Source organism: Oryzias latipes, chromosome 16 (genome assembly GCF_053564925.1).
Source record: "Oryzias latipes strain Hd-rR chromosome 16, Olatipes_Hd-rR_3.1".
Lineage (NCBI taxonomy): Eukaryota > Metazoa > Chordata > Actinopteri > Beloniformes > Adrianichthyidae > Oryzias > Oryzias latipes.
Window position 1 is genome coordinate 12006037 of NC_136252.1, and position 18591 is coordinate 12024627.

An 18591-nucleotide genomic window follows, 5' to 3' on the forward strand; every position below is an offset into this window, starting at 1 on the left:
CACACTGATTTTAAATTAACCATTGTATTATTCAATATATTTCATTTTGCTTTAAAAACATGTTCATTATTTTAAAACAGCATTTTAAAAATATTCATTTTAATCATGTGGAATATATTATAATTTTACGTCTTTTTTCAGAACCTCGGATTTCAAAATCAATATTTTCCAAAGTAGCTTTGTTTTTATTTCATGTTGCTGTTTTTCACAATGGCTGATTTATTTCATGAAGAGCTTTTTCAGGAGAATGGGTCTGTCTGTCAATCAAACTAGACAAGGTGGAGACACTTTTGTGATTGGCTACTCCTTTACTCAGACATGAGCAGCAGCACCCTAACTCCCCTGACTATATCGATCGAAGATGCTTCAGCAAACGTGATGGCGCAATGCACACCCCTCAACACTAGGGGGAGTATGCACCTCAACACATCCACAGTGTTACAAGAAATTGGGCAGTTTTGGTTCTAAATTTGCGGATAAAAGTGGCTTTGGGCGAGTGTGCATGATTCGGGTGATTTTGTGGTCGGTTTGGCAATTTTCATCTTCTCATGAACGTATAGTAGTGGCCTAAGTTAGGCTGAGTGGTTGTTGGAGTTCCACTAAGCTTCTATGAACTGGAGTTTCCATGAACGCACCATGCTGCGTGTGGGAGGGGCAACAAGCTAATGTTTTTAGCCTTATAGCCACATGGAGCGGTTGCTTGTGCTTATCTCAGTAACAATGCATGGATGCACAATGTACATGGAGAGTGTTAAGATGTCAGAAACGTCATCGCAGGAAAGGTTCAACATTTTTCTTGAGAGGGAAAAATAAAACCAGAGGACCTGATTATAATCATCATTGTCTCATTGAAAATAGAAAAATATCATAAGGTTCAGGAGGCCCGAGCAGGCTTGTCCCGCTTTGCACAGCTGCCTGGTCTCACTCTGTCGATACTCCTGCGAGCCGACATATGTCACGATGTGAGCTGTGAGTGAATGGCGTAAGAATGAGGAGTGTGAAAGATGTTGACGACCGGAGCTCCTTTGTGGTTTGGTCCACACAAACCCTCAAACTACAAAAACAGAGTTGTGGATGTTTGCATCTTCTGCAGCAGACAGATAGTTTGTCTCTATTTGATCCTCTAATGTCAGCAAAGCCTCGCGGATATCGCTGAAATATGTCATCTCTCTGACTGGCACACCGCTGAGCGGGTATCGAGGAATATGAGTCGATTTCCATGGATCAGCCAATGAGCGTTTAGATCCCGCCCACTTTCACTGATTGACAGAAAGACCCATTCTGCTGAAAAAGCTCTTAATGAAATAAATACGCCATTGTGAAAAACAGCAACATGAAATAAAACAAAACTACTTTGGAAAATATTCGATTTTGAAATATGACAGAATTATAGTAAAATTCAACATGATTAAAAATGAATATTTTAAAAAGCTGTTTTAAAATAATGAACATGTTTTTAAAGCAAAATGAAATATATTGAATAATACAATGGCTAATTTAAAATCAGTGTGCTGGTTTTTCACAATTTCATGATCTTTTTATGTATTTATGAGAGATTTATTGGTTGATTGTGTATTTGCATGGGGTCATATTTATTTATTGAATTAAATATTTATTTATTTAATAATGAACAGTATAGGACTCCATACAATTCCACCACTAGGGGGAGCAAAGTAAAAGCAAAACAGGTGAAAAAGCATATTTTTGCATGTGCCAAAAGGTAAACCTAACAGCTCTGTGTCTGTATAAGATCTAGTTCAGTTCCGCGCGAGGCCCACCGCTACATTGCTATAAGAATGATCAGTAGTGACACCCTAAAGACCAAAATTTTGTCAAAAAGAAAAAAAAGGTTGAAGTGGAGTGCAGAGCTTTCTAGGAAAAATGGAAAGAGTTTTATTTTTTCACAGAGTTGAATGCAAAACCTGCATGCTTGGTATGTCATCAACAGGTGCTCAAACAATACAACATTCAGCACCACTATGAGAATCGCCATAAAGAAAAGTTTCACTATTTGGAGTTAAGAAAAGAGGAGATTGACCAACTATTTGCTGAACTGGAAAAACAACCGTCTGTATTTACTGCAGCCATGACTGATAGAGCAGTGAAGGCTACCTTATTGCAAAAAAGTTGGAGCAAACATCCAAACCATTTTCAGATGGTGGACTTATGGAAAGATACTGAAGGCTGAAGAAGTCAACCTTTCCCAACAGAAGACTGTCAAGGATTAGGATCAGATCCAACATCTCTGAGGAGACTTGGGCCAAATGAAGGAATCCAGTCATTTATTGTATTTTCGGTCACTATTGATGAAAGCACCAACAACACAGATCTATACAGCTGTACATATTTATTAGAGGTATTGAAGAGACCGTCACAGCGACCTTTTTTGAGTTGATGGACACAACAGCTGATGACATAGTCAGCTCTCTAGTTACTGCGCTGGACAATGTCGGAGTGAACTTGTCATTTGATGTCAGTCTGGTCACTGATGGCGCCCATTAAAGGTCAGGAAGAAGGCAGGTATTGCCACAAAATTCAGGCAGCCAACCAGGAAAAGATTCTTGGACATTTCACTGTGTTTTGCACACTTGAATGACAGTAAATGTGTTTCTGCACAGGATCTGAATCCTTATATTTATGCCTGGGTGAAGCCATAAATATAATTTGACATGGCTGTTATAATTTGGATCATACAGTAAGTATTCAGTTCTAAGATCTGAGTGTGTGGTTGTATGTTTCCTTGTGGCCCTGGGATGGAATGATGACCCTGGATGGTTATCCATGGTGTACCCTGCCTTTTCCCAACGCTGTCTGGAATAGGCCCTAAAAAGGATTAAGTAGGTCTGGAAAAGGGGTGGATAGGTCTTACAGACCTAAACATGAATTGAAGTATCATTGATGGCTAAAATGTTATCCCACTGGATCCTGATAAAGGACTGCAAGGCATATAGACACTTCCAGATATGTACAACAAAAGCAAACTCAGACCACTAGGAAAATGAAAACTGAACACTCAAAACCAGAAATTTTATAAGCTGGAGTTTGAAGTGATTAATAAAGACTGCTCTGTGCCTCTGTTGGACAAAAGAGCAAGTGAGGGCATGGAAATAATTAAAGTCCATTATGAAAACATCATGGCAATAGACAGCATTGTCACCTCACAGACTCCCTCAAAGGAGCAGTGGACATTAGAACAGATAAAGACAGAGCATGCAGATGTCTTCACTAGCGATGGATCTCTGGATGGATTATACAAAGTTAAAACAGATGAGTCCATTAAACCCGTTCAGCTACCAAAGAGACATGTTCCTGTAGCAATGATGAAACCACTTATAGATGAACTACAAAACTTAATCTCGTTTGTAGAGCGAAGCACAGACTGGATTAGTGGTATGGTGGTTGTCCAAAAATCAAATAGGAAACCAAGGGTAGGCACTGATCCAAGACGTTTAAACAAAGCACTGAAGCGCAGCCATTTTCCCATGCCTCCCTGATCTGTCCAAAGCTACAGTTTTCAGTGTGTGATGTCAAAAGTGGATTCTGGCATGTCAAACTGGAAGAAGAGTCCAACTACCTGACAACATTTTTCATCCCATTTGGATGTTACCGCTGGTTAAGGATGCCAATGGGAGTCAGTAATTCACTAAATATCTTTCAGAGGAAGTTGACACAGGCACTGGAGAACCTGCCAGCTTTGTACATAATTGCAGACGATGTACTGTATGTATTTATTGTAAATGGCGTATACTTATATAGCGCTTTTCTACCTTCTTTCAATGGCCCAAAGCGCTTTACAGTCCCATTCACACGCACACATTCACACACTGGTTGTGGCTCCGCTGCCGAACACCGGCGCCAACTTTCCACCAGAGGCAAGGTGGGGTTCAGTGCCCAAAGACACTCCGACACATGGGCGTGCAAGGCGGGAATCAAACCAGCAATGTTACGAACATGGGTCGACCGCCCTACAGCTGCACCACAGGCGCCCCTATTGATCACAGGCCAAGGGGAGACACAAGAGGCTGCCAAACATGATCATGATGAGAAGCCAATACTGTTCTTAACAGGTGCAGACAGAAGAACATCAAACTGAAGCCGAAATATGGAAATTACGCCAAAAAGAAGTTGCTTACATTGGACATCTTCTAACAGCTGATGGTTTGATGATAGACCCTAAAAAAGTGAGAGCCATCAACTGCCACAACCATGCCAAAGCAGTACAGAGGCTCTTAGGAATGGTGACCTAATTAGACAAATTCTGCCCACATCCTTCTGACCAATGTGAGGTGTTGAGAAAACTCACACATAAAGACTGCAAATGGAACTGGAACAATCAAGATGAAGATGCATTTGTAAAACTGAGAATATCATCAAGAAACCTCTTCTCAGTGCACCCAAAAGACTTCAAAGAATGATGTTGAGGATCCAGAAGTATGACGTGGATGTGGTGTATGTACCAGGAAAAAATATTATTGGTTGATACTTTAAGCAGAGCATATCTTCCCGAACATTCTTTCTGTGGCTCTGTGGAAGTAGAAATAGAGACTGTAAACATGGTGCTACACTTGCCAATATCTGAACAAAGCTCAAATGCAATTTGTATGGCAACAGAACAAGATGCTACACTCCAAATACTCAGACACAGTTTTTAGGATGGAACCATTTTTAGAGGTGAACATGCCATAATTCCTGACTCATTGAGAAAAGAAATAAATCAACGCCTAGACTCTTCTCACTTAGGAGTATAAGGATGTCTCAGACGAGCTCGAGAATTTGTCTACTGGCCAGGAATGAAAGAGCAAATCAAGACACGTTGCTAAATGTGAAATTTTGCAGGTCACTGGATGTCAAACAGCAAAGATAGACTCCATTTCCACATGAAATGCCGGATAAACATTGGGCAAAAGTGGGCACAGATTTGATTTGTTTTGACAACAGAGACTATTTGATCACATTGGACTATTACTCAAGTTTTTTGGGGAAATAGATTATCTACCAGACACAAAATCCACCACAGTGAAAAAGAAGCTTAAAGCTCATTATGCACACCAAGGCATCCCAGAAACAGTCATATCAATCGATGGTCCCCGATATACTTGGGACTGTAAAGCGCTTTGGGCCAACAAAAGTTCAAAAAATTTGCAGACAGTGCGAATTCCATCATAGGATATCATCACCAAGACACCCACAAAGCAACGGCAAAGCTGAGTCAGCAATGAAAACAGGAAAAAAGCTCTTGTTATAGGCCAAAATAGCAGGACAAGATCCCTTTTTAGTAATGCTGGATCATCGCAACTTACCATCTCAAGAACTGAACTCCAGTCCAGCTCAAAGACTTCTCAGTCGCCATACAAAAACACTACTTCCAACAAAGACAAGTCTTCTCCAGCCAAAGATTTTACAAGCACAACAGGATTTGAAGTCCAATCAGCAATGCTAGTACGCATATCACAACAGATCGACCAAAGACCTACACAGATCGAAAACTGGAGACCATGTCAGAGTACAACCATTTGAACCTCACACTGTCTGGAGGGCTGGCAGAGTGGGGAAACAATTTGATGCATGCTCATATGAGGTACAGATGGACTCTGGAGGTGTTCTGAGGAGAAACCGGAAACATCTGAGAAGTGCACATGGACTAGTTCACAGTGAGACTGCTCACTCAGAGACTGTTTGCTCCACAGTGTCAAGATTTACTAAACCGTGCACACAGTTTACTAATCTGTGCCCAACATTTAGTAATTTGTGCGCACAGTTTGTCATATTTTTTTTCTTTTTAACCCCGGGAAGTAGGCAGACTTTAAGTTGACATTTCTTGTTTAGAGAAAAAAAAAAAGAGAAAGACCAACAATAGGAACTAATGTTGTGTGTTGGTTTCCAGTGGGACGGTGCACAGTCAGAATGAATGAAAGCATGCACCTGAGCTGCACTGGAAGATTTGAACCTGCCTGAGTTATTTAAAAGTACTGGCCTGTTGGGTAGAATAAAAGTATTGTGTGTTTCGCTTCTTGAGGAAAGACCAGAATATAACAAAGACCACAACTTTTCTCAGTTTTTTCACACATTCATGTATGAACAATTTTAATCCGTGCAATATACAGAAAATGTACGTTGACACAGCCTTAATCAGTTGCAGGGTGGCATGTATTTCACAATGAGAAATAAACATTTGACATTTGTTGGTGTCATGTTCTGCTGTGCTGCCAGAACTCTAGAAACTGTTGTTTCTCAGGACTTTCCATTCTCCCTTCCCTTCTTATCAGCCTCATTGCTAATCTGGGCTGCTAATTGCTAATTTTCTACTGCCCCTCTCTGTTTCTCTGCCATTTCATTGTAGCTTTTTTGCTCACGTTCACACCCAAAATATCATATATAATTTGATTTTTGACCTAAAGTTGACCTGTGGATGTACAACTCTTCCGATCTTTACTTTCAGATCTGGAATATCCCTTTTGGAATACCTCTCTGAACTCATAGTTGGGTTACCTTCCAATTCACTGACTTTCTACTTAAGATCTGCAAACGCACCTCTCAGATCCCCTTTTGTGATATGGGCTTGTCAGTACATCCCTACCAGAACAAATGCAATGACTTTTTTTGCATGAAGTCCCAATAATTGCATTTCTAAGAGACGGCCCATGATTTTGGTGGTAATGGAAGTTGTAGTAAAAGTGGTAATGACAGCCTAACTGACAAATTATCTACATATTAGCTTCATATAAAAGCTACGAATGAACTGCATTTCTGAGGGCAGATCCATTTCATCAAAGACTATCACCTCTTAATGAGTGTTTTCAAAATTATTTCTCAGCAGTAACTGTTATTGGAGATTTTACTGGATCTTTTTTACAAGGCCGCGTTTGCTTCATGTCTTCATGGTGTGGGGTTAAAAAGGCAAAACTATTACAATCCTGAGAGCCTGGTGAGGACTAGTAATGAGGAACAGGGATGAGATCCAGGAGGGACACAAACAGGAAGGTAGCAATACGTACAATTTGAGAGCTCAGTGATGCGAGGAGAGCATGGATCCTGTCATGAGTTGTTTCCCCCACAGAGCTTATTAAAACACACACAATCTGCTCACAGCATAGATCATTACAACCAACAAAGTCCCCGTTAGAATAACCTCAACGGGCAGAAGAATTGGAGAAGCTGCATGGCCAGCAGTCAATATCTGACCTCATTAGAAACAGCATCCACACAAGGTCAAATCCTTCTTAACTCCTCTGTGCTCATTCTTGTGGCTCTTGTTCTTTGTGCAGTGATTGGCTGTCATGACAGATAACCTGGTTTTACCCAGGTGAAGGGCTCAGTCACTCCCGGATGTGCAGTGTAGATTTGCCCCAAGTTTTGCACATGACTCAAGATTATTGCAGAAGAAAAGGCCTCAAAGGCTCACAGAGGAAAAGTCTTAATGCTGAGGAGCTGGGCTGGGCTGGGCTGGGCTGAACTGAGCTAAACACGTTAATAAGATCATGTAAAAAATAGTTTAGAAAAGAGATATTTTATCCATGTAATTAAAAACTAAAACATGCTGATACAGCTAAAAGAGCGGGGGGGGGGGGGGGGGGGGATTTAGCATGTGAGCAATGAATCTGAGAAATAAGCCTTTCCCCCCCTATGTGAATGTTTTGCAGATGACATGAACTCTCTCCCTGGTTGACAAAATGTATTTAGAAAAAAATAAAATCAGTTTATGTTTCTGAAGGACCACAGAAAGAGACACAAAAAATGAACACAATGACAAATTAGAAAAGAAAATCACATGCAAGAATACCACGTTCACCTTGAATGTGTTTCTACATATGTGGATATAATTATTGCTACCCTTCAGGTAACTAAAGCAAAGCTCATGAGTCAATGTCGGGCGGCGGATGCATATTTGACGCGTGAACTGCGTTCAACGTGAATGAAGGCAGCATTATATCCCTAGTTTGCAGGTGGGACATAAGAAAAGAAAGTTTGGTTTCCGCATGACAGAAGGTAAAAAATCTCCAGGAGTCTAAGAGCAGAGGGTGTTTGATGAATTTTCAATAATGTTGCAAAATTGTGTGGGAGCAGGAAAGGCAGAAAAAAAACTTTTGGTAGCCCCAGAAAGGAGGAAGATGGTGTAGATACACAGGACATTTACTTTTTTTTTAGCCCGGTGCCCACTAGACCCAAACACCCTGAATGTAACATAAACGTGTAGGGTGGGTGCACAGTATGAGGTCATTGAAAATGTGTTTTGAATTATGTTCTTCACAGACATGAGGCGAAGTCTCTAAACTTCAAGTTGAAAACATTTTTGTTCTTTCATTTTTTTTTATTTTTTTTTTTATGAAAACTGAAAACAAAACACCATACAAGGGTTAAATATGCTTTTAAATCCTGAACATTTGGTTGAATATGTTTAATTAAACTTATTCATAAAAACAAAAGGTTTGGCTCTGTGTGCATATAAAAGAAAATGTCATATTCTCATGGTTTCTCCTCCAAGCTCAGGTCCTCTACCAGAGGCCTGGGAGCTTGAGGGTCCTGCTCAGTATCTTAGCTGTTCCTAGCACTGCGCTTTTCTGGATTGAGATGTCTGAAGTCTTTCCAGGGTTCGTCTGTGGTCACTCCTCCAGCTTGGGGGTCACTGCCCCGAGTGCTCCAATTACCACAGGCACCACTGTCACCTTCACTTTCCAGGCTTCCTCCAGTTCTTCTCTGAGTCCCTGGTATTTCTCCAGTTTCCCATGTTCCTTCTTCCTGATGTTCCAATTGCTTGGCACTGCCACATCCACCACAACAGCTTTCCTCTGTTCTTTCTCCACCACTACAATGTCTAGTTTGGTTCTCCAGTATCATCCCGACAGTTTGGATCTGGAAGTCCCACAGGATCTTTGCGCTCTCATTCTCTACCACTTTCAAAGGTGTTTCCCAAAAACACCTTTGAAAGTGCAGGTCATTTAGGTTCCCGTAAAGGACAATGGTAAGCACTCAAGCTGGCAGGTGCCGAAGACAATTCGGGACAAGGTGAAAGATGCATGGCCACCACAACCAAGGGTTACCCCCATAGACCCCAAACATCCACCCCATGCTGTACAGTAGTTATGGTGTTCTTTGGATGCAACTCAGAATTCTTTCTCCTCCAAACACAACAAGAAGAGTTCTTACCAAAAAGTTCTATTTTGGTTTCATCTGACCATAGGACATTCTCTCAATCCTCTTCAGTACATGGGCCTGCACATGTACTGGTTTTAGCAGGGGGAACGTCTGGCACTGCAGGGTTTGAGTCCCTGGTGGCGTAGTGTGTTACTGATGGTAGCCTTTGTCACTTTGGTCCCCAGCTTTCTGCAGGTCATTCACTAAATCCCCCATGTGGTTCTGGGAATTTTGGTCACCATTCTTGTGATCATTTTGACCCCACAGGGTGAGATCTTGCAGGGAGCCCTAGATGAAAGGGAAATGATCTTTTTTTTTTTTTTTTGGAGGATGGAGGGAGATTATCGGTGGTCCTTTTTGTCTTCCAACTTTTAATAATTGCTGTTGATTTCTTACCACCTAGCTGCTTACCTGCAGATTAAGATTTTTCTGCTCTGACCTTTTTTTTCAGGTTTTCTCATTGTTAAAAAACTGTGAATTGTGTTTCCCTTACTGTTTGTGGATTTAAAGGCTAAGGTGCATCATTGTTTTCCCGATAAGGCCCTCCTCATCTGTCTCACTTTGAAGCAAAAAGGACGGACATGACTGTGATTTAGACTGACAGGGAAGTGTGGTTCCAATATTGGGGGTCTGCTTGATGGAATGAACTAAAAAAAAGACTCTAAATTTCTTGTTAAGTGCTTTTGGACAGACTGCAGTGTGTAAAGATTCAGTTTTGTTAATTTGATTGCCTCTAAATGCTTCCTTTACCGTAATTTAAAGCCTGCTCCCTTTTCTCTTGTTTTGACAGAGAGCTGATCTGGCAGTGGCTCCTCTTGCCATCACATATGTGCGTGAGAAGGTTATCGACTTCTCTAAGCCCTTCATGACGCTGGGTATAAGTATATTGTACCGCAAGCCAAACGGGACCAACCCCGGGGTCTTCTCCTTCCTCAGCCCTCTTTCGCCTGACATCTGGATGTATATTCTGCTGGCTTACTTGGGTGTCAGTTGTGTGCTGTTTGTCATAGCCAGGTAACATGTCACTTCAAGAGATAGCAGCTCTTCACTTAGAACATGCTTAGCTGAGCCTACTTGGCTCAACAGTAATTTCATGTTATTGAACCTGTTAGGTCAGCAGTTGTTGACCAAACACCAAGATCTTGTTTCCTTTCAGTGTGTTCAGGGGTTTGTAACACAAATGGAAGCTAACTTTTTCACTTAGCAGGCATGAAAAATGAGTTTTTCTTATGCGAGATGCGTCGTCATTGCTTTTGGATCTACCTATCTTCTGCTCACACTACTGATGCCAAACAGCAGATAACTTATGTTCCTGTCACCTACACACAGACGAGGCATGTGAGCTCACTTTGTATGTGGATTGTTTCTGAGTGTCTGCGGTGTGTGGTGATCAATGAAAAAGGCTGTACGCTTGCTTTTTTCACTGTCCCTGGTGTGTCATGCACATGCCGTCAACTTTTCCCCTTATTTTCTTTATCTAATCAAATACAACCAGTTTTAGCTTTCTTTTCTTTTTACCATAAAATTTTTACAATCTTGTCTGAATGGATTACTGCGTATTTCTACACACTTAGGAGTGTTTGATAATGAAAAAAAAGAGCTTCCAAATGCTGCTGTGTTTTATGCTGTATGATAACATGCCCTGGGTGAATACTTGTCTCTAATTGGCTGTTGGGTGCGGATTAAAAGGGACAATCTACAGGGATAATGCACAACTAAAAAAGAAGTTCCGGTCACGTAGCTTAAATGCTCTGTTTGACTGCGCTGGCTTCTTTAAAACAAGCTTTTACTTCATCGTCTGGACAAAAACAAGTGGTAAGACGTTAACCCATCATGACGATCAGCATAAACAGTGTTTCCTTTGCCGCTGCAGTTGAGGTCAGTGCCGGCTCAGCTGTTACTATGACAATGCGCATGTATCAAATTGTTAACTCTTTGTGAAAAAGCTATTTAAACTGAAAAAATAACAACAAGAAAGTACTAAAGATTTATTGAATATTTATTTATTTTGGAAGTGACCATGGTACAAACGGGACAATGCCCAACGAGGTGTCCATTATCAGATATAAATGCATTGCGCTTCTGCGAAGTCTTCAGGCGTCCGCATTGTCCATTAATTTCTGATGATGGACACCTTGTCGGACATTGTCTCTTACGTAACTATTGTTTTTAGTAATAAGGTTGTCTATGTATATACATAAATATATATATATATATATATATATATATGTGTATGAATGTTGTTGGTACCATGCAACAAGCGGTGGATGACCTAACAGATAACAGGGCATATACAGTCGATCAGATCAGTCATATTTTGGAGTTCAAAAAAGGGTCTTTTTTACCCTTTAGTTAGACTTTATCTATCAAGAAGCTTTTATTTTTCTTAGGCTACAGCCCACACACCCCTAGTTACCTGTAATTGCTCAAAAATTGCACTGATAAAATAACAACCTCAGAAAGCCTTTAAACTATTACAAAGACCCCCCTGTATGAGGTTTATTGTCCTAATCTGTGTAATGTGTTCATCCTGTAAAGCCGTGCTCACGGATGTAGGGTTACATGTTTAACCTATATGGACTGCCCTAATACTGATTACACTTTGACTCATCTATATACACCCCATCTTCCTTTTGGTTACCTGCCCCTTGTTGAACAGTACCCCAAATGTTCATATAGATAAGCGCATTATAGTTACAAAAGGGACATAATTACAGGGTAAAATGCTATTGTATTCTAAAGTGTTTACATATTTTCACTGTATGTCCTGTTCTCTTTGATGACCAAACCAAAACTTTTTCCTCCATAAGTAAAGTTTTCATTGAAAAAAACATTGTGCTGTGCTGGTAATCACACCTAGACTGGATTATCTAGCAGATTAGTTTCAAAGTAATCCATCATGTCAGCAGATAATTTGCATCCTTCAGGGATTGAAAAAAAGGTTCCTTTAAAAAGCTTAAAAAGAAAAAAGTTCTCAGTTATTCTGGAAAACCACTTGGATTACTTCTTGAAAATGCAAAGTTTGTGTGAACTCTGTTTACTTAACACCATCAAGGGAATTGTTGCAGATGTTCTGTCTTCATCTTTAGTTTGTAAATCGGCCGGTTTTAGGGAGCGACTGAGGAAACTGCTAATAACAGCAGGTATGTGTGACCTGAATGTATTTTTTAATGACTTTTTTTTTATCCTTGATACCCACTGAGCAGATAAAGAGGTCATGATGAAGGTTCCAGTGTCATTTAGGGTCATACTGAGCAGTCACGAGAACTGAAGGCCTAGAAGTGACTTGCTTGTACGGTCAAAACGGTAAAATATATTTTTACATGGACTTAAAATTGGTCACATTTTTTATCCTGTAACTATAAGAGAAACCCAGAAGATTACTCAGGTCCCTGAGACACTAGGAGGAGGGTGTCGCTGTCGCTGAGCCATCACTTTAGAGTCTGTGTGTAAATTTGTGATGTTTTTTGGTTTTTTTTGGGGTTTTTCTAATTTTTTGGGGGGGTAGGCACAATTGAGAACACGGCAGGACTCGCCCCACTAATACAGGTCCTGGCTTTGACTGCTGTTTGAATCACAGTGAAGAAAAAAGAGGAAAAGTTTACGTTAACTTTAAAATTTTTGGGACAGCGCGGCTCTTTTGTGGTCTCAGCCCAACAGTTTTATAGTTAACTCGCTCATCTTTTCCAATGTTACTGGCAATATGATTACACAAGAGAGAGAAAAGCAGCAACTGTCATCTAAGCTGGCTCAGAATATGCTCCTCACTGCTTAAGTTCCCTCCCAGTAAATGTGTGGGTAAGTCTGGTATTTTCTGCTGGTATTTGTCTACTATAAACACATTCTGGGGTACAGATGCTGAGTCCAGCCCACAATTCTTACAGAACTTTATGACATTAGAGCTGGAAAGGTGAGTTTAAATCTGTGAGAAGGAAAAAGGAGTTTCTTTCCCTCCATTACAACAGCTGCTCTGAAATGAGCATATAATGCAAAAGCTGTTTGTGTTTGGGTTTTTTCTTTTGTAACAGCAGCACCGTTTAGATCAGTTTTGCTTTCTCCATTTGTTCAGTGAGCGAGACACAAAAGAAAACTGACCGAACATCTGAATTGCTGGTTCTGCAGTAGCCCGGACTACAGATCTATTTTTGGCAGCTCTATTCACTAGTATAGCCTTCATTTTTACAGAGCACAGACATGTTAGAAGAAGTAGTAACTATAAAACAGCTTTGGATATGAAGTGAAGTCATTAAGCCTCAGCTCTGAACTAAAGTGGAGTGCCATTGCTGTGAAGAGGAACGCTGCCTCAAAAAAGCCTGTGTGACAGGCAAACTGCCGAGTAGTAGTTAGGGGGGCAGTTTTTAAGCAAAACTATTTGCACCTTCCTCCATAGTCATTTTTCCCTGACTTTTGGTTATTAAATGACCTCAGACAAGCATGATCTAGTTCCAAACAACCATTGTTTTCATTTTCACATCATGTTAGTGATTGGTAGAACTGGAGGGTAAAAAAATGTGATGATATGGCAGCTTTTCCTCTTTTGGAACACGGGGGTCATTGGAAGTAGTGTTTGCGTTACCAGATAGAATGACGGCCTTCCAGCCCGAAAGTCCTCTAAAAACCATCATACCCGCAAAAAACACCCATAAAGTGAATCCCTAATGCATTGGTAATAATAATCATCCATTATTTATTACACTTTTTTTGACTGAAAATCTAACTTTTGAGACTTTTTTATTGATACTATTTTTGCAGTCAGTCTGAGCAAAATTAACGGACTCCTGTTGAACATTAATAACAACCAATCAAAAACAAAAACAAGCTCATGTGCCCCGCCCCTCTCTTTTATTTTATTACTTTATTTTTTTTACAAACATCGAGAACAACAAAAGAAAGACAAGACAAAGAACACAAAAAAAACTAGTGGTTCTGGTAGCTTATCATGAACAAAAGTGGAAATTGTTTTTGCATTTCTATTTGTCATGAATTTAGGTGAGGTAAAATATTAGCAAACCGTCTGAAAAAAATGCATTAAAGAGTGGAATGATTAATAAAAACCTGTTCTTGAGACAATGACATTTTCTACATTTCAATAAAATCTTAAGAACTTCATCCTATAATGTATTGCCTGACCTAAGATTAAAATGTATTTAGTGTTTGTTTCTAATTGGGTATCAATGTGAATCTGCATCTTTGTGCAGCAGTAAAAATCCTGCCAAAAATGTGTATGCATTCTTAAGACAAATTATCTGTTGTTTCTTTATTATCACAGAAAGCACAGGTGTTTTCTTTCCTCTGCCTCACCTTGTGTCTTTTCAGTGGGGCTTTATTTCAGATCCAAACAGTAAACAACAAAGGTGAAATACATCAACCAGTAACGGAAAGTGAAGACATGTAATAAAACTGTCAAGAATGTATGTAAAAAATTATAAAGCATTACATTATTAGCATTCGCTGAGTAAATTAAACCACTTTACACAAGATTGCCCAATCTGCAGAGGCTGAGCTTGGCGCTGCCTCACTGCGCAGCCTGTGTCATAAATGAACAGGAAATTCACAAAAATACAGAGATTTTGTGGGGGGAAAAAGTCATTAAAATTGTTAGAACCATACCTATAAATTATATTTATGGTACTGATTAGCGGACACATGTTTATTTTATTATTAGTAGGCTTTAAATCTCATGACGGCAGGTGAGGCTGATGACAGGGGCCTCACCTGCCTCCCGTACATCTCTGGTAAAATGTATTTAAGTAATGAATGAAAATCCGCCAAACTCGCCTACATTATGTCTAGCCGCCCACACTAATTTATTGGTCGGGAAACTGCAGTTTCACTCAGATTGGTCCTAAAGTCCTGCTCTAAAAGAACACTGCTGCTGCTTCAGATGGGAAAATGAAATTCATCACCTGTCACAGACACCTGTCACACTAACACACGTGTACCATTAACCCTTGTGCTATCCTAGGCACTTTACCATTGGGAGTTGGGTCATTTAGACCCACTAGACAGTGCGCTGAACCTTTTTTCTTCAATGATTTGTGATCTTCACTGGTGTCCATGGATTACATGAAATCTTTCCACCTTTATCCACCTTTGTCATGGTAGGAATGACATGTCTAAGTAAGGGTGGGGTCATCCAAGATAGCACAAGGTTTATGGAGAAACTTAAAGCAGAGATGTAACTTTGGGATATGATCATTAAGAGGATCTGTGTGTTTCTGAGAACATTTGTACTGACATCTCACAGTGATGCTCGGGAGCTTTCACAGTTTCTCCCTTTTTGCAGTTTTGCCTCTGTTTCTGTGTCCTTTTAGTTCATGGAGAGCTGGAGCACCAGATGTAAAACTTTAGCGCATGAAAACCAGCTGACAATTGTGTCGACTTTTAGCCAGCTTTTGCTTTGCTGCTTTATTACCTTTATACTAGAACGTACATTAAACAGATGAAGTAAATAATAAAGATAGTATGTGTGTGTATTTAAAAGCATGCTGTTTTAAATGCTATATAGAAAATATTCACATAACTTTGAAACATAAATGCTTAATATAATTGTAAATCCTAAATGTGACTTTGTAATGTTAAAAACAATTTTGACAATTTTTAAACATTAATGTTATATCTAAAAGTTATGCTAAATTGACCACGCCCATCAGGGTTTTCAACGGTCAGTCATGCCCACACCACTGTACAGTTTACAATCCTCATTTTGTTTTTTACTTGATCTGGTGAAAAACAATGAAACAATTATTTTGTTCTCCAAATTCTAGTAAAAGACATTACTGGACGCCCGCCCTGCAGTGCAGCTTCAGACCTGCTCTTCTGGCCTTTCAATTTGTTTATTTATCCACCATGGTGATGGTGCAGCATTTTTCTGATAAAGAAATCCACTTGCAGACAATTAGAGCTGGAATGTAGATCACCGTTTTTGTTGCACCACTAATGTTTGTGTTGTGAGGGGCTGTAAGATAGTTGCAAAGCGTGTAAACAGATGGATGATAGGAAGCAGATGCGGGTTTACTCCACATCAATAATCTCGCTCACAACTCGGAGGTGAATTTCTAATGAACTCCTGCCGCTCTGCAGAAACTAAGTCCTAAAAGACGACACAGATTTTTAGATTTTGCCTAACAACAGCCGAATCCTAATGTAAAGACCACTGAGAACGGAGTAGGACTCTAAAGAGAACTGATGCTGAGCTGAAAAAAAGCACCTTTGCATCCTGTTATGAGGAGCGCTGTGTCACACAGCTGCCTGTAGATGGTGTACATGAACAGTCAATCAGATCTTGATCTTTAACCCTTGTGCTATCTTAGACGACCCCACCCTTACATTGACGTGTTCTTCCTACCATGACAAAGGTGGATAAAGGTGGAAAGATTTCATGTAATCCATGGACACCAGTGAAGATCACAAATCATTGAAGAAAAAAGGTTCAGCGCACTGTCTAGTGGGTCTAAATGACCCAACTCCCAATGGTAAAGTGCCAAGGATAGCACAAGGGAATATGGTTCTGAGTCTTACTAATTAAATGTGAAAGAAAGGAGTTATGTTGATATACATGAAATCATAACAACATAACCCTAACTGCAAAGAACCTGACTAACCATATGGTACACACTGACGACTGGATTCTTTGAAATACTACAGCAAATCAGACAGTGGTGTGGCTGTGACTGGAGTGACATAAATGTGTCGTTAACACAAACAAATCAAGCAAGACCACTACAGAAAAGCAGCACCAGGCCTTACCCATTTTGTTTGCGGACAACAGAATCAAAGCTGCTCCTTATTGACTCAAGCTTGAAGAAAGCTTCCAATCAAAATAGTAGTTAAAAAACAGCCATTTATGAACATACAGAACGTACAAACGCACTCATGAAGCCTTCACACCCTGCCTTTGCATCCAGTCTTTTTTTCAAACGTTATCAGCAAGAGTGTTTGTTTGCCTATGATTGTGTCAGTGTGTCTGTGTGTGCGTGTGTTTCCTTGATTATGAGGGGATGTCTGTCACTCTGTTTCTGTCTGCATGTGTGTATGTTTTATATGTGTGTGTTTCTACTTCCAGGTGTGTATGTGTCGGTGTATTTTTGTAAATTTGTGTGTGTGCGTAATGTGTGTGGAGGGGCGGTTTATATTGTGTTTGTGTGTGTTTGTGGGGGGTGTCAGTTTGTGTGTTGTTGCTATTCATCTGAGGTGGTATTGACACCAGTCTGAGAACCAGTTTTCTGAATTCTGTCCTCATATGAAACCCAAACACAAACAGCTTTTGCATTATTGAAAGGATCTTGAATGACGGGACCACAGATTTGATGTGTCATCTGAAGGATTGTGCTGGGATCCTTCCTCTGGCTAACAGGCTCAGTATTCAGCTAAAACAGCATGGTAGAGTGTCTGCACCCTTTTTTACAGTCTGCTGAAGGAAGCTGTTACACGGTGCTGTGAAATACCAGCAGCAGACATGGTGATGGTGGATAAAACACTGAAGGAGAAGTTAGCATAAAACCTGCACTGCTGTGTTTCTACCATGTTAAAGTCCCACTCCAACTCTATATTTTTCAATTGGAAAATCGTTCACAGTGGTCTTTTAATTCTGATGATGCCATTTTTAGCTAAAATCAAAAATTCCATGCTTTCTGCAGCAGCAGGAGCTCATTCGAAATTTGCTTTTGGACGGGACTGTTGGCATGGAATATTAGCTTTCGCCAATTTCCCAGCATGCCTTTGTTAACACTCTCGATAGCGACAAGCGGCTCACTAGCCAAAGGTAGCATTACCATAGAAAAAAAAAAAACAGCAAGCAATATCAGAGCTATTCAGCCGTTTAGAACCTGACTCCAGCTCAGACAAGAAAATGGAGGATGTAGTGGAGGATTTTTCAAACATTCGGTTTCCCTCTGCTCCTGATCAAATGCAGTTTGAATAAAGAAACACTCAGAAATTCTTTTTTATACATGTCCCCCATCACGAGGAAATGCTACAAAAACCTGTTAAAACACTATTTTCATTGGAGTGAGTCTTTAAGGCATAGCTTTCCCATTCGGTGACAGACGCCTTCTAAGATGTTGTTTCATGTCTGTGACATTGGCCTTATAATGCTATCATCATGGTGGCTTTTCCAGGTTGACCCTTCCCCGGCAGCAAGATAAGGCCTTTCTTATTTCTGCGAGTGAATTCTCTCAATCTTTTTGTTTTTAGTTCTGGCTGTGTCCATCTCTGTTTTGACCTCACTCAAAGTTTCCCAGATGACCTACTGATACCGGGCGGAGGCTTGCTGTAGTTTAACATCCCATTTGTGAGGAAGAAACTACCTTTTTATCTTCAAGTAATGAAATAATGCAGAAAAGATACACGCAGTCACTTTCATTTTGTTTTATCTTTTCATAATCAGCTCTACTATAAAAACAACAATTATGTTTGTACAGGGAGATGGCAAGGTGCCATTTTATACCTTCAAGTGCT

General features: G+C 40.1%; 1 protein-coding gene across 6 annotated transcripts in view; it reads left to right on the top strand.

Annotated features, from left to right (window-relative positions):
• Window positions 1-18591, top strand: part of LOC101172189 (glutamate receptor, ionotropic, kainate 2) — a 253946-nt gene that overhangs the window by 185852 nt on the left and 49503 nt on the right. For all 6 annotated transcript variants that reach the window (XR_002291930.3, XM_078933421.1, XM_020709977.3 and 3 more), the window contains one exon: window positions 9923-10146. Coding sequence is in view for 5 of the 6 variants with exons in the window: in XM_078933421.1 (XP_078789547.1) it covers window positions 9923-10146 (224 nt within the window). In the remaining variant the exon portion in view is untranslated. The remainder of the gene's footprint in view (window positions 1-9922; window positions 10147-18591) is intronic.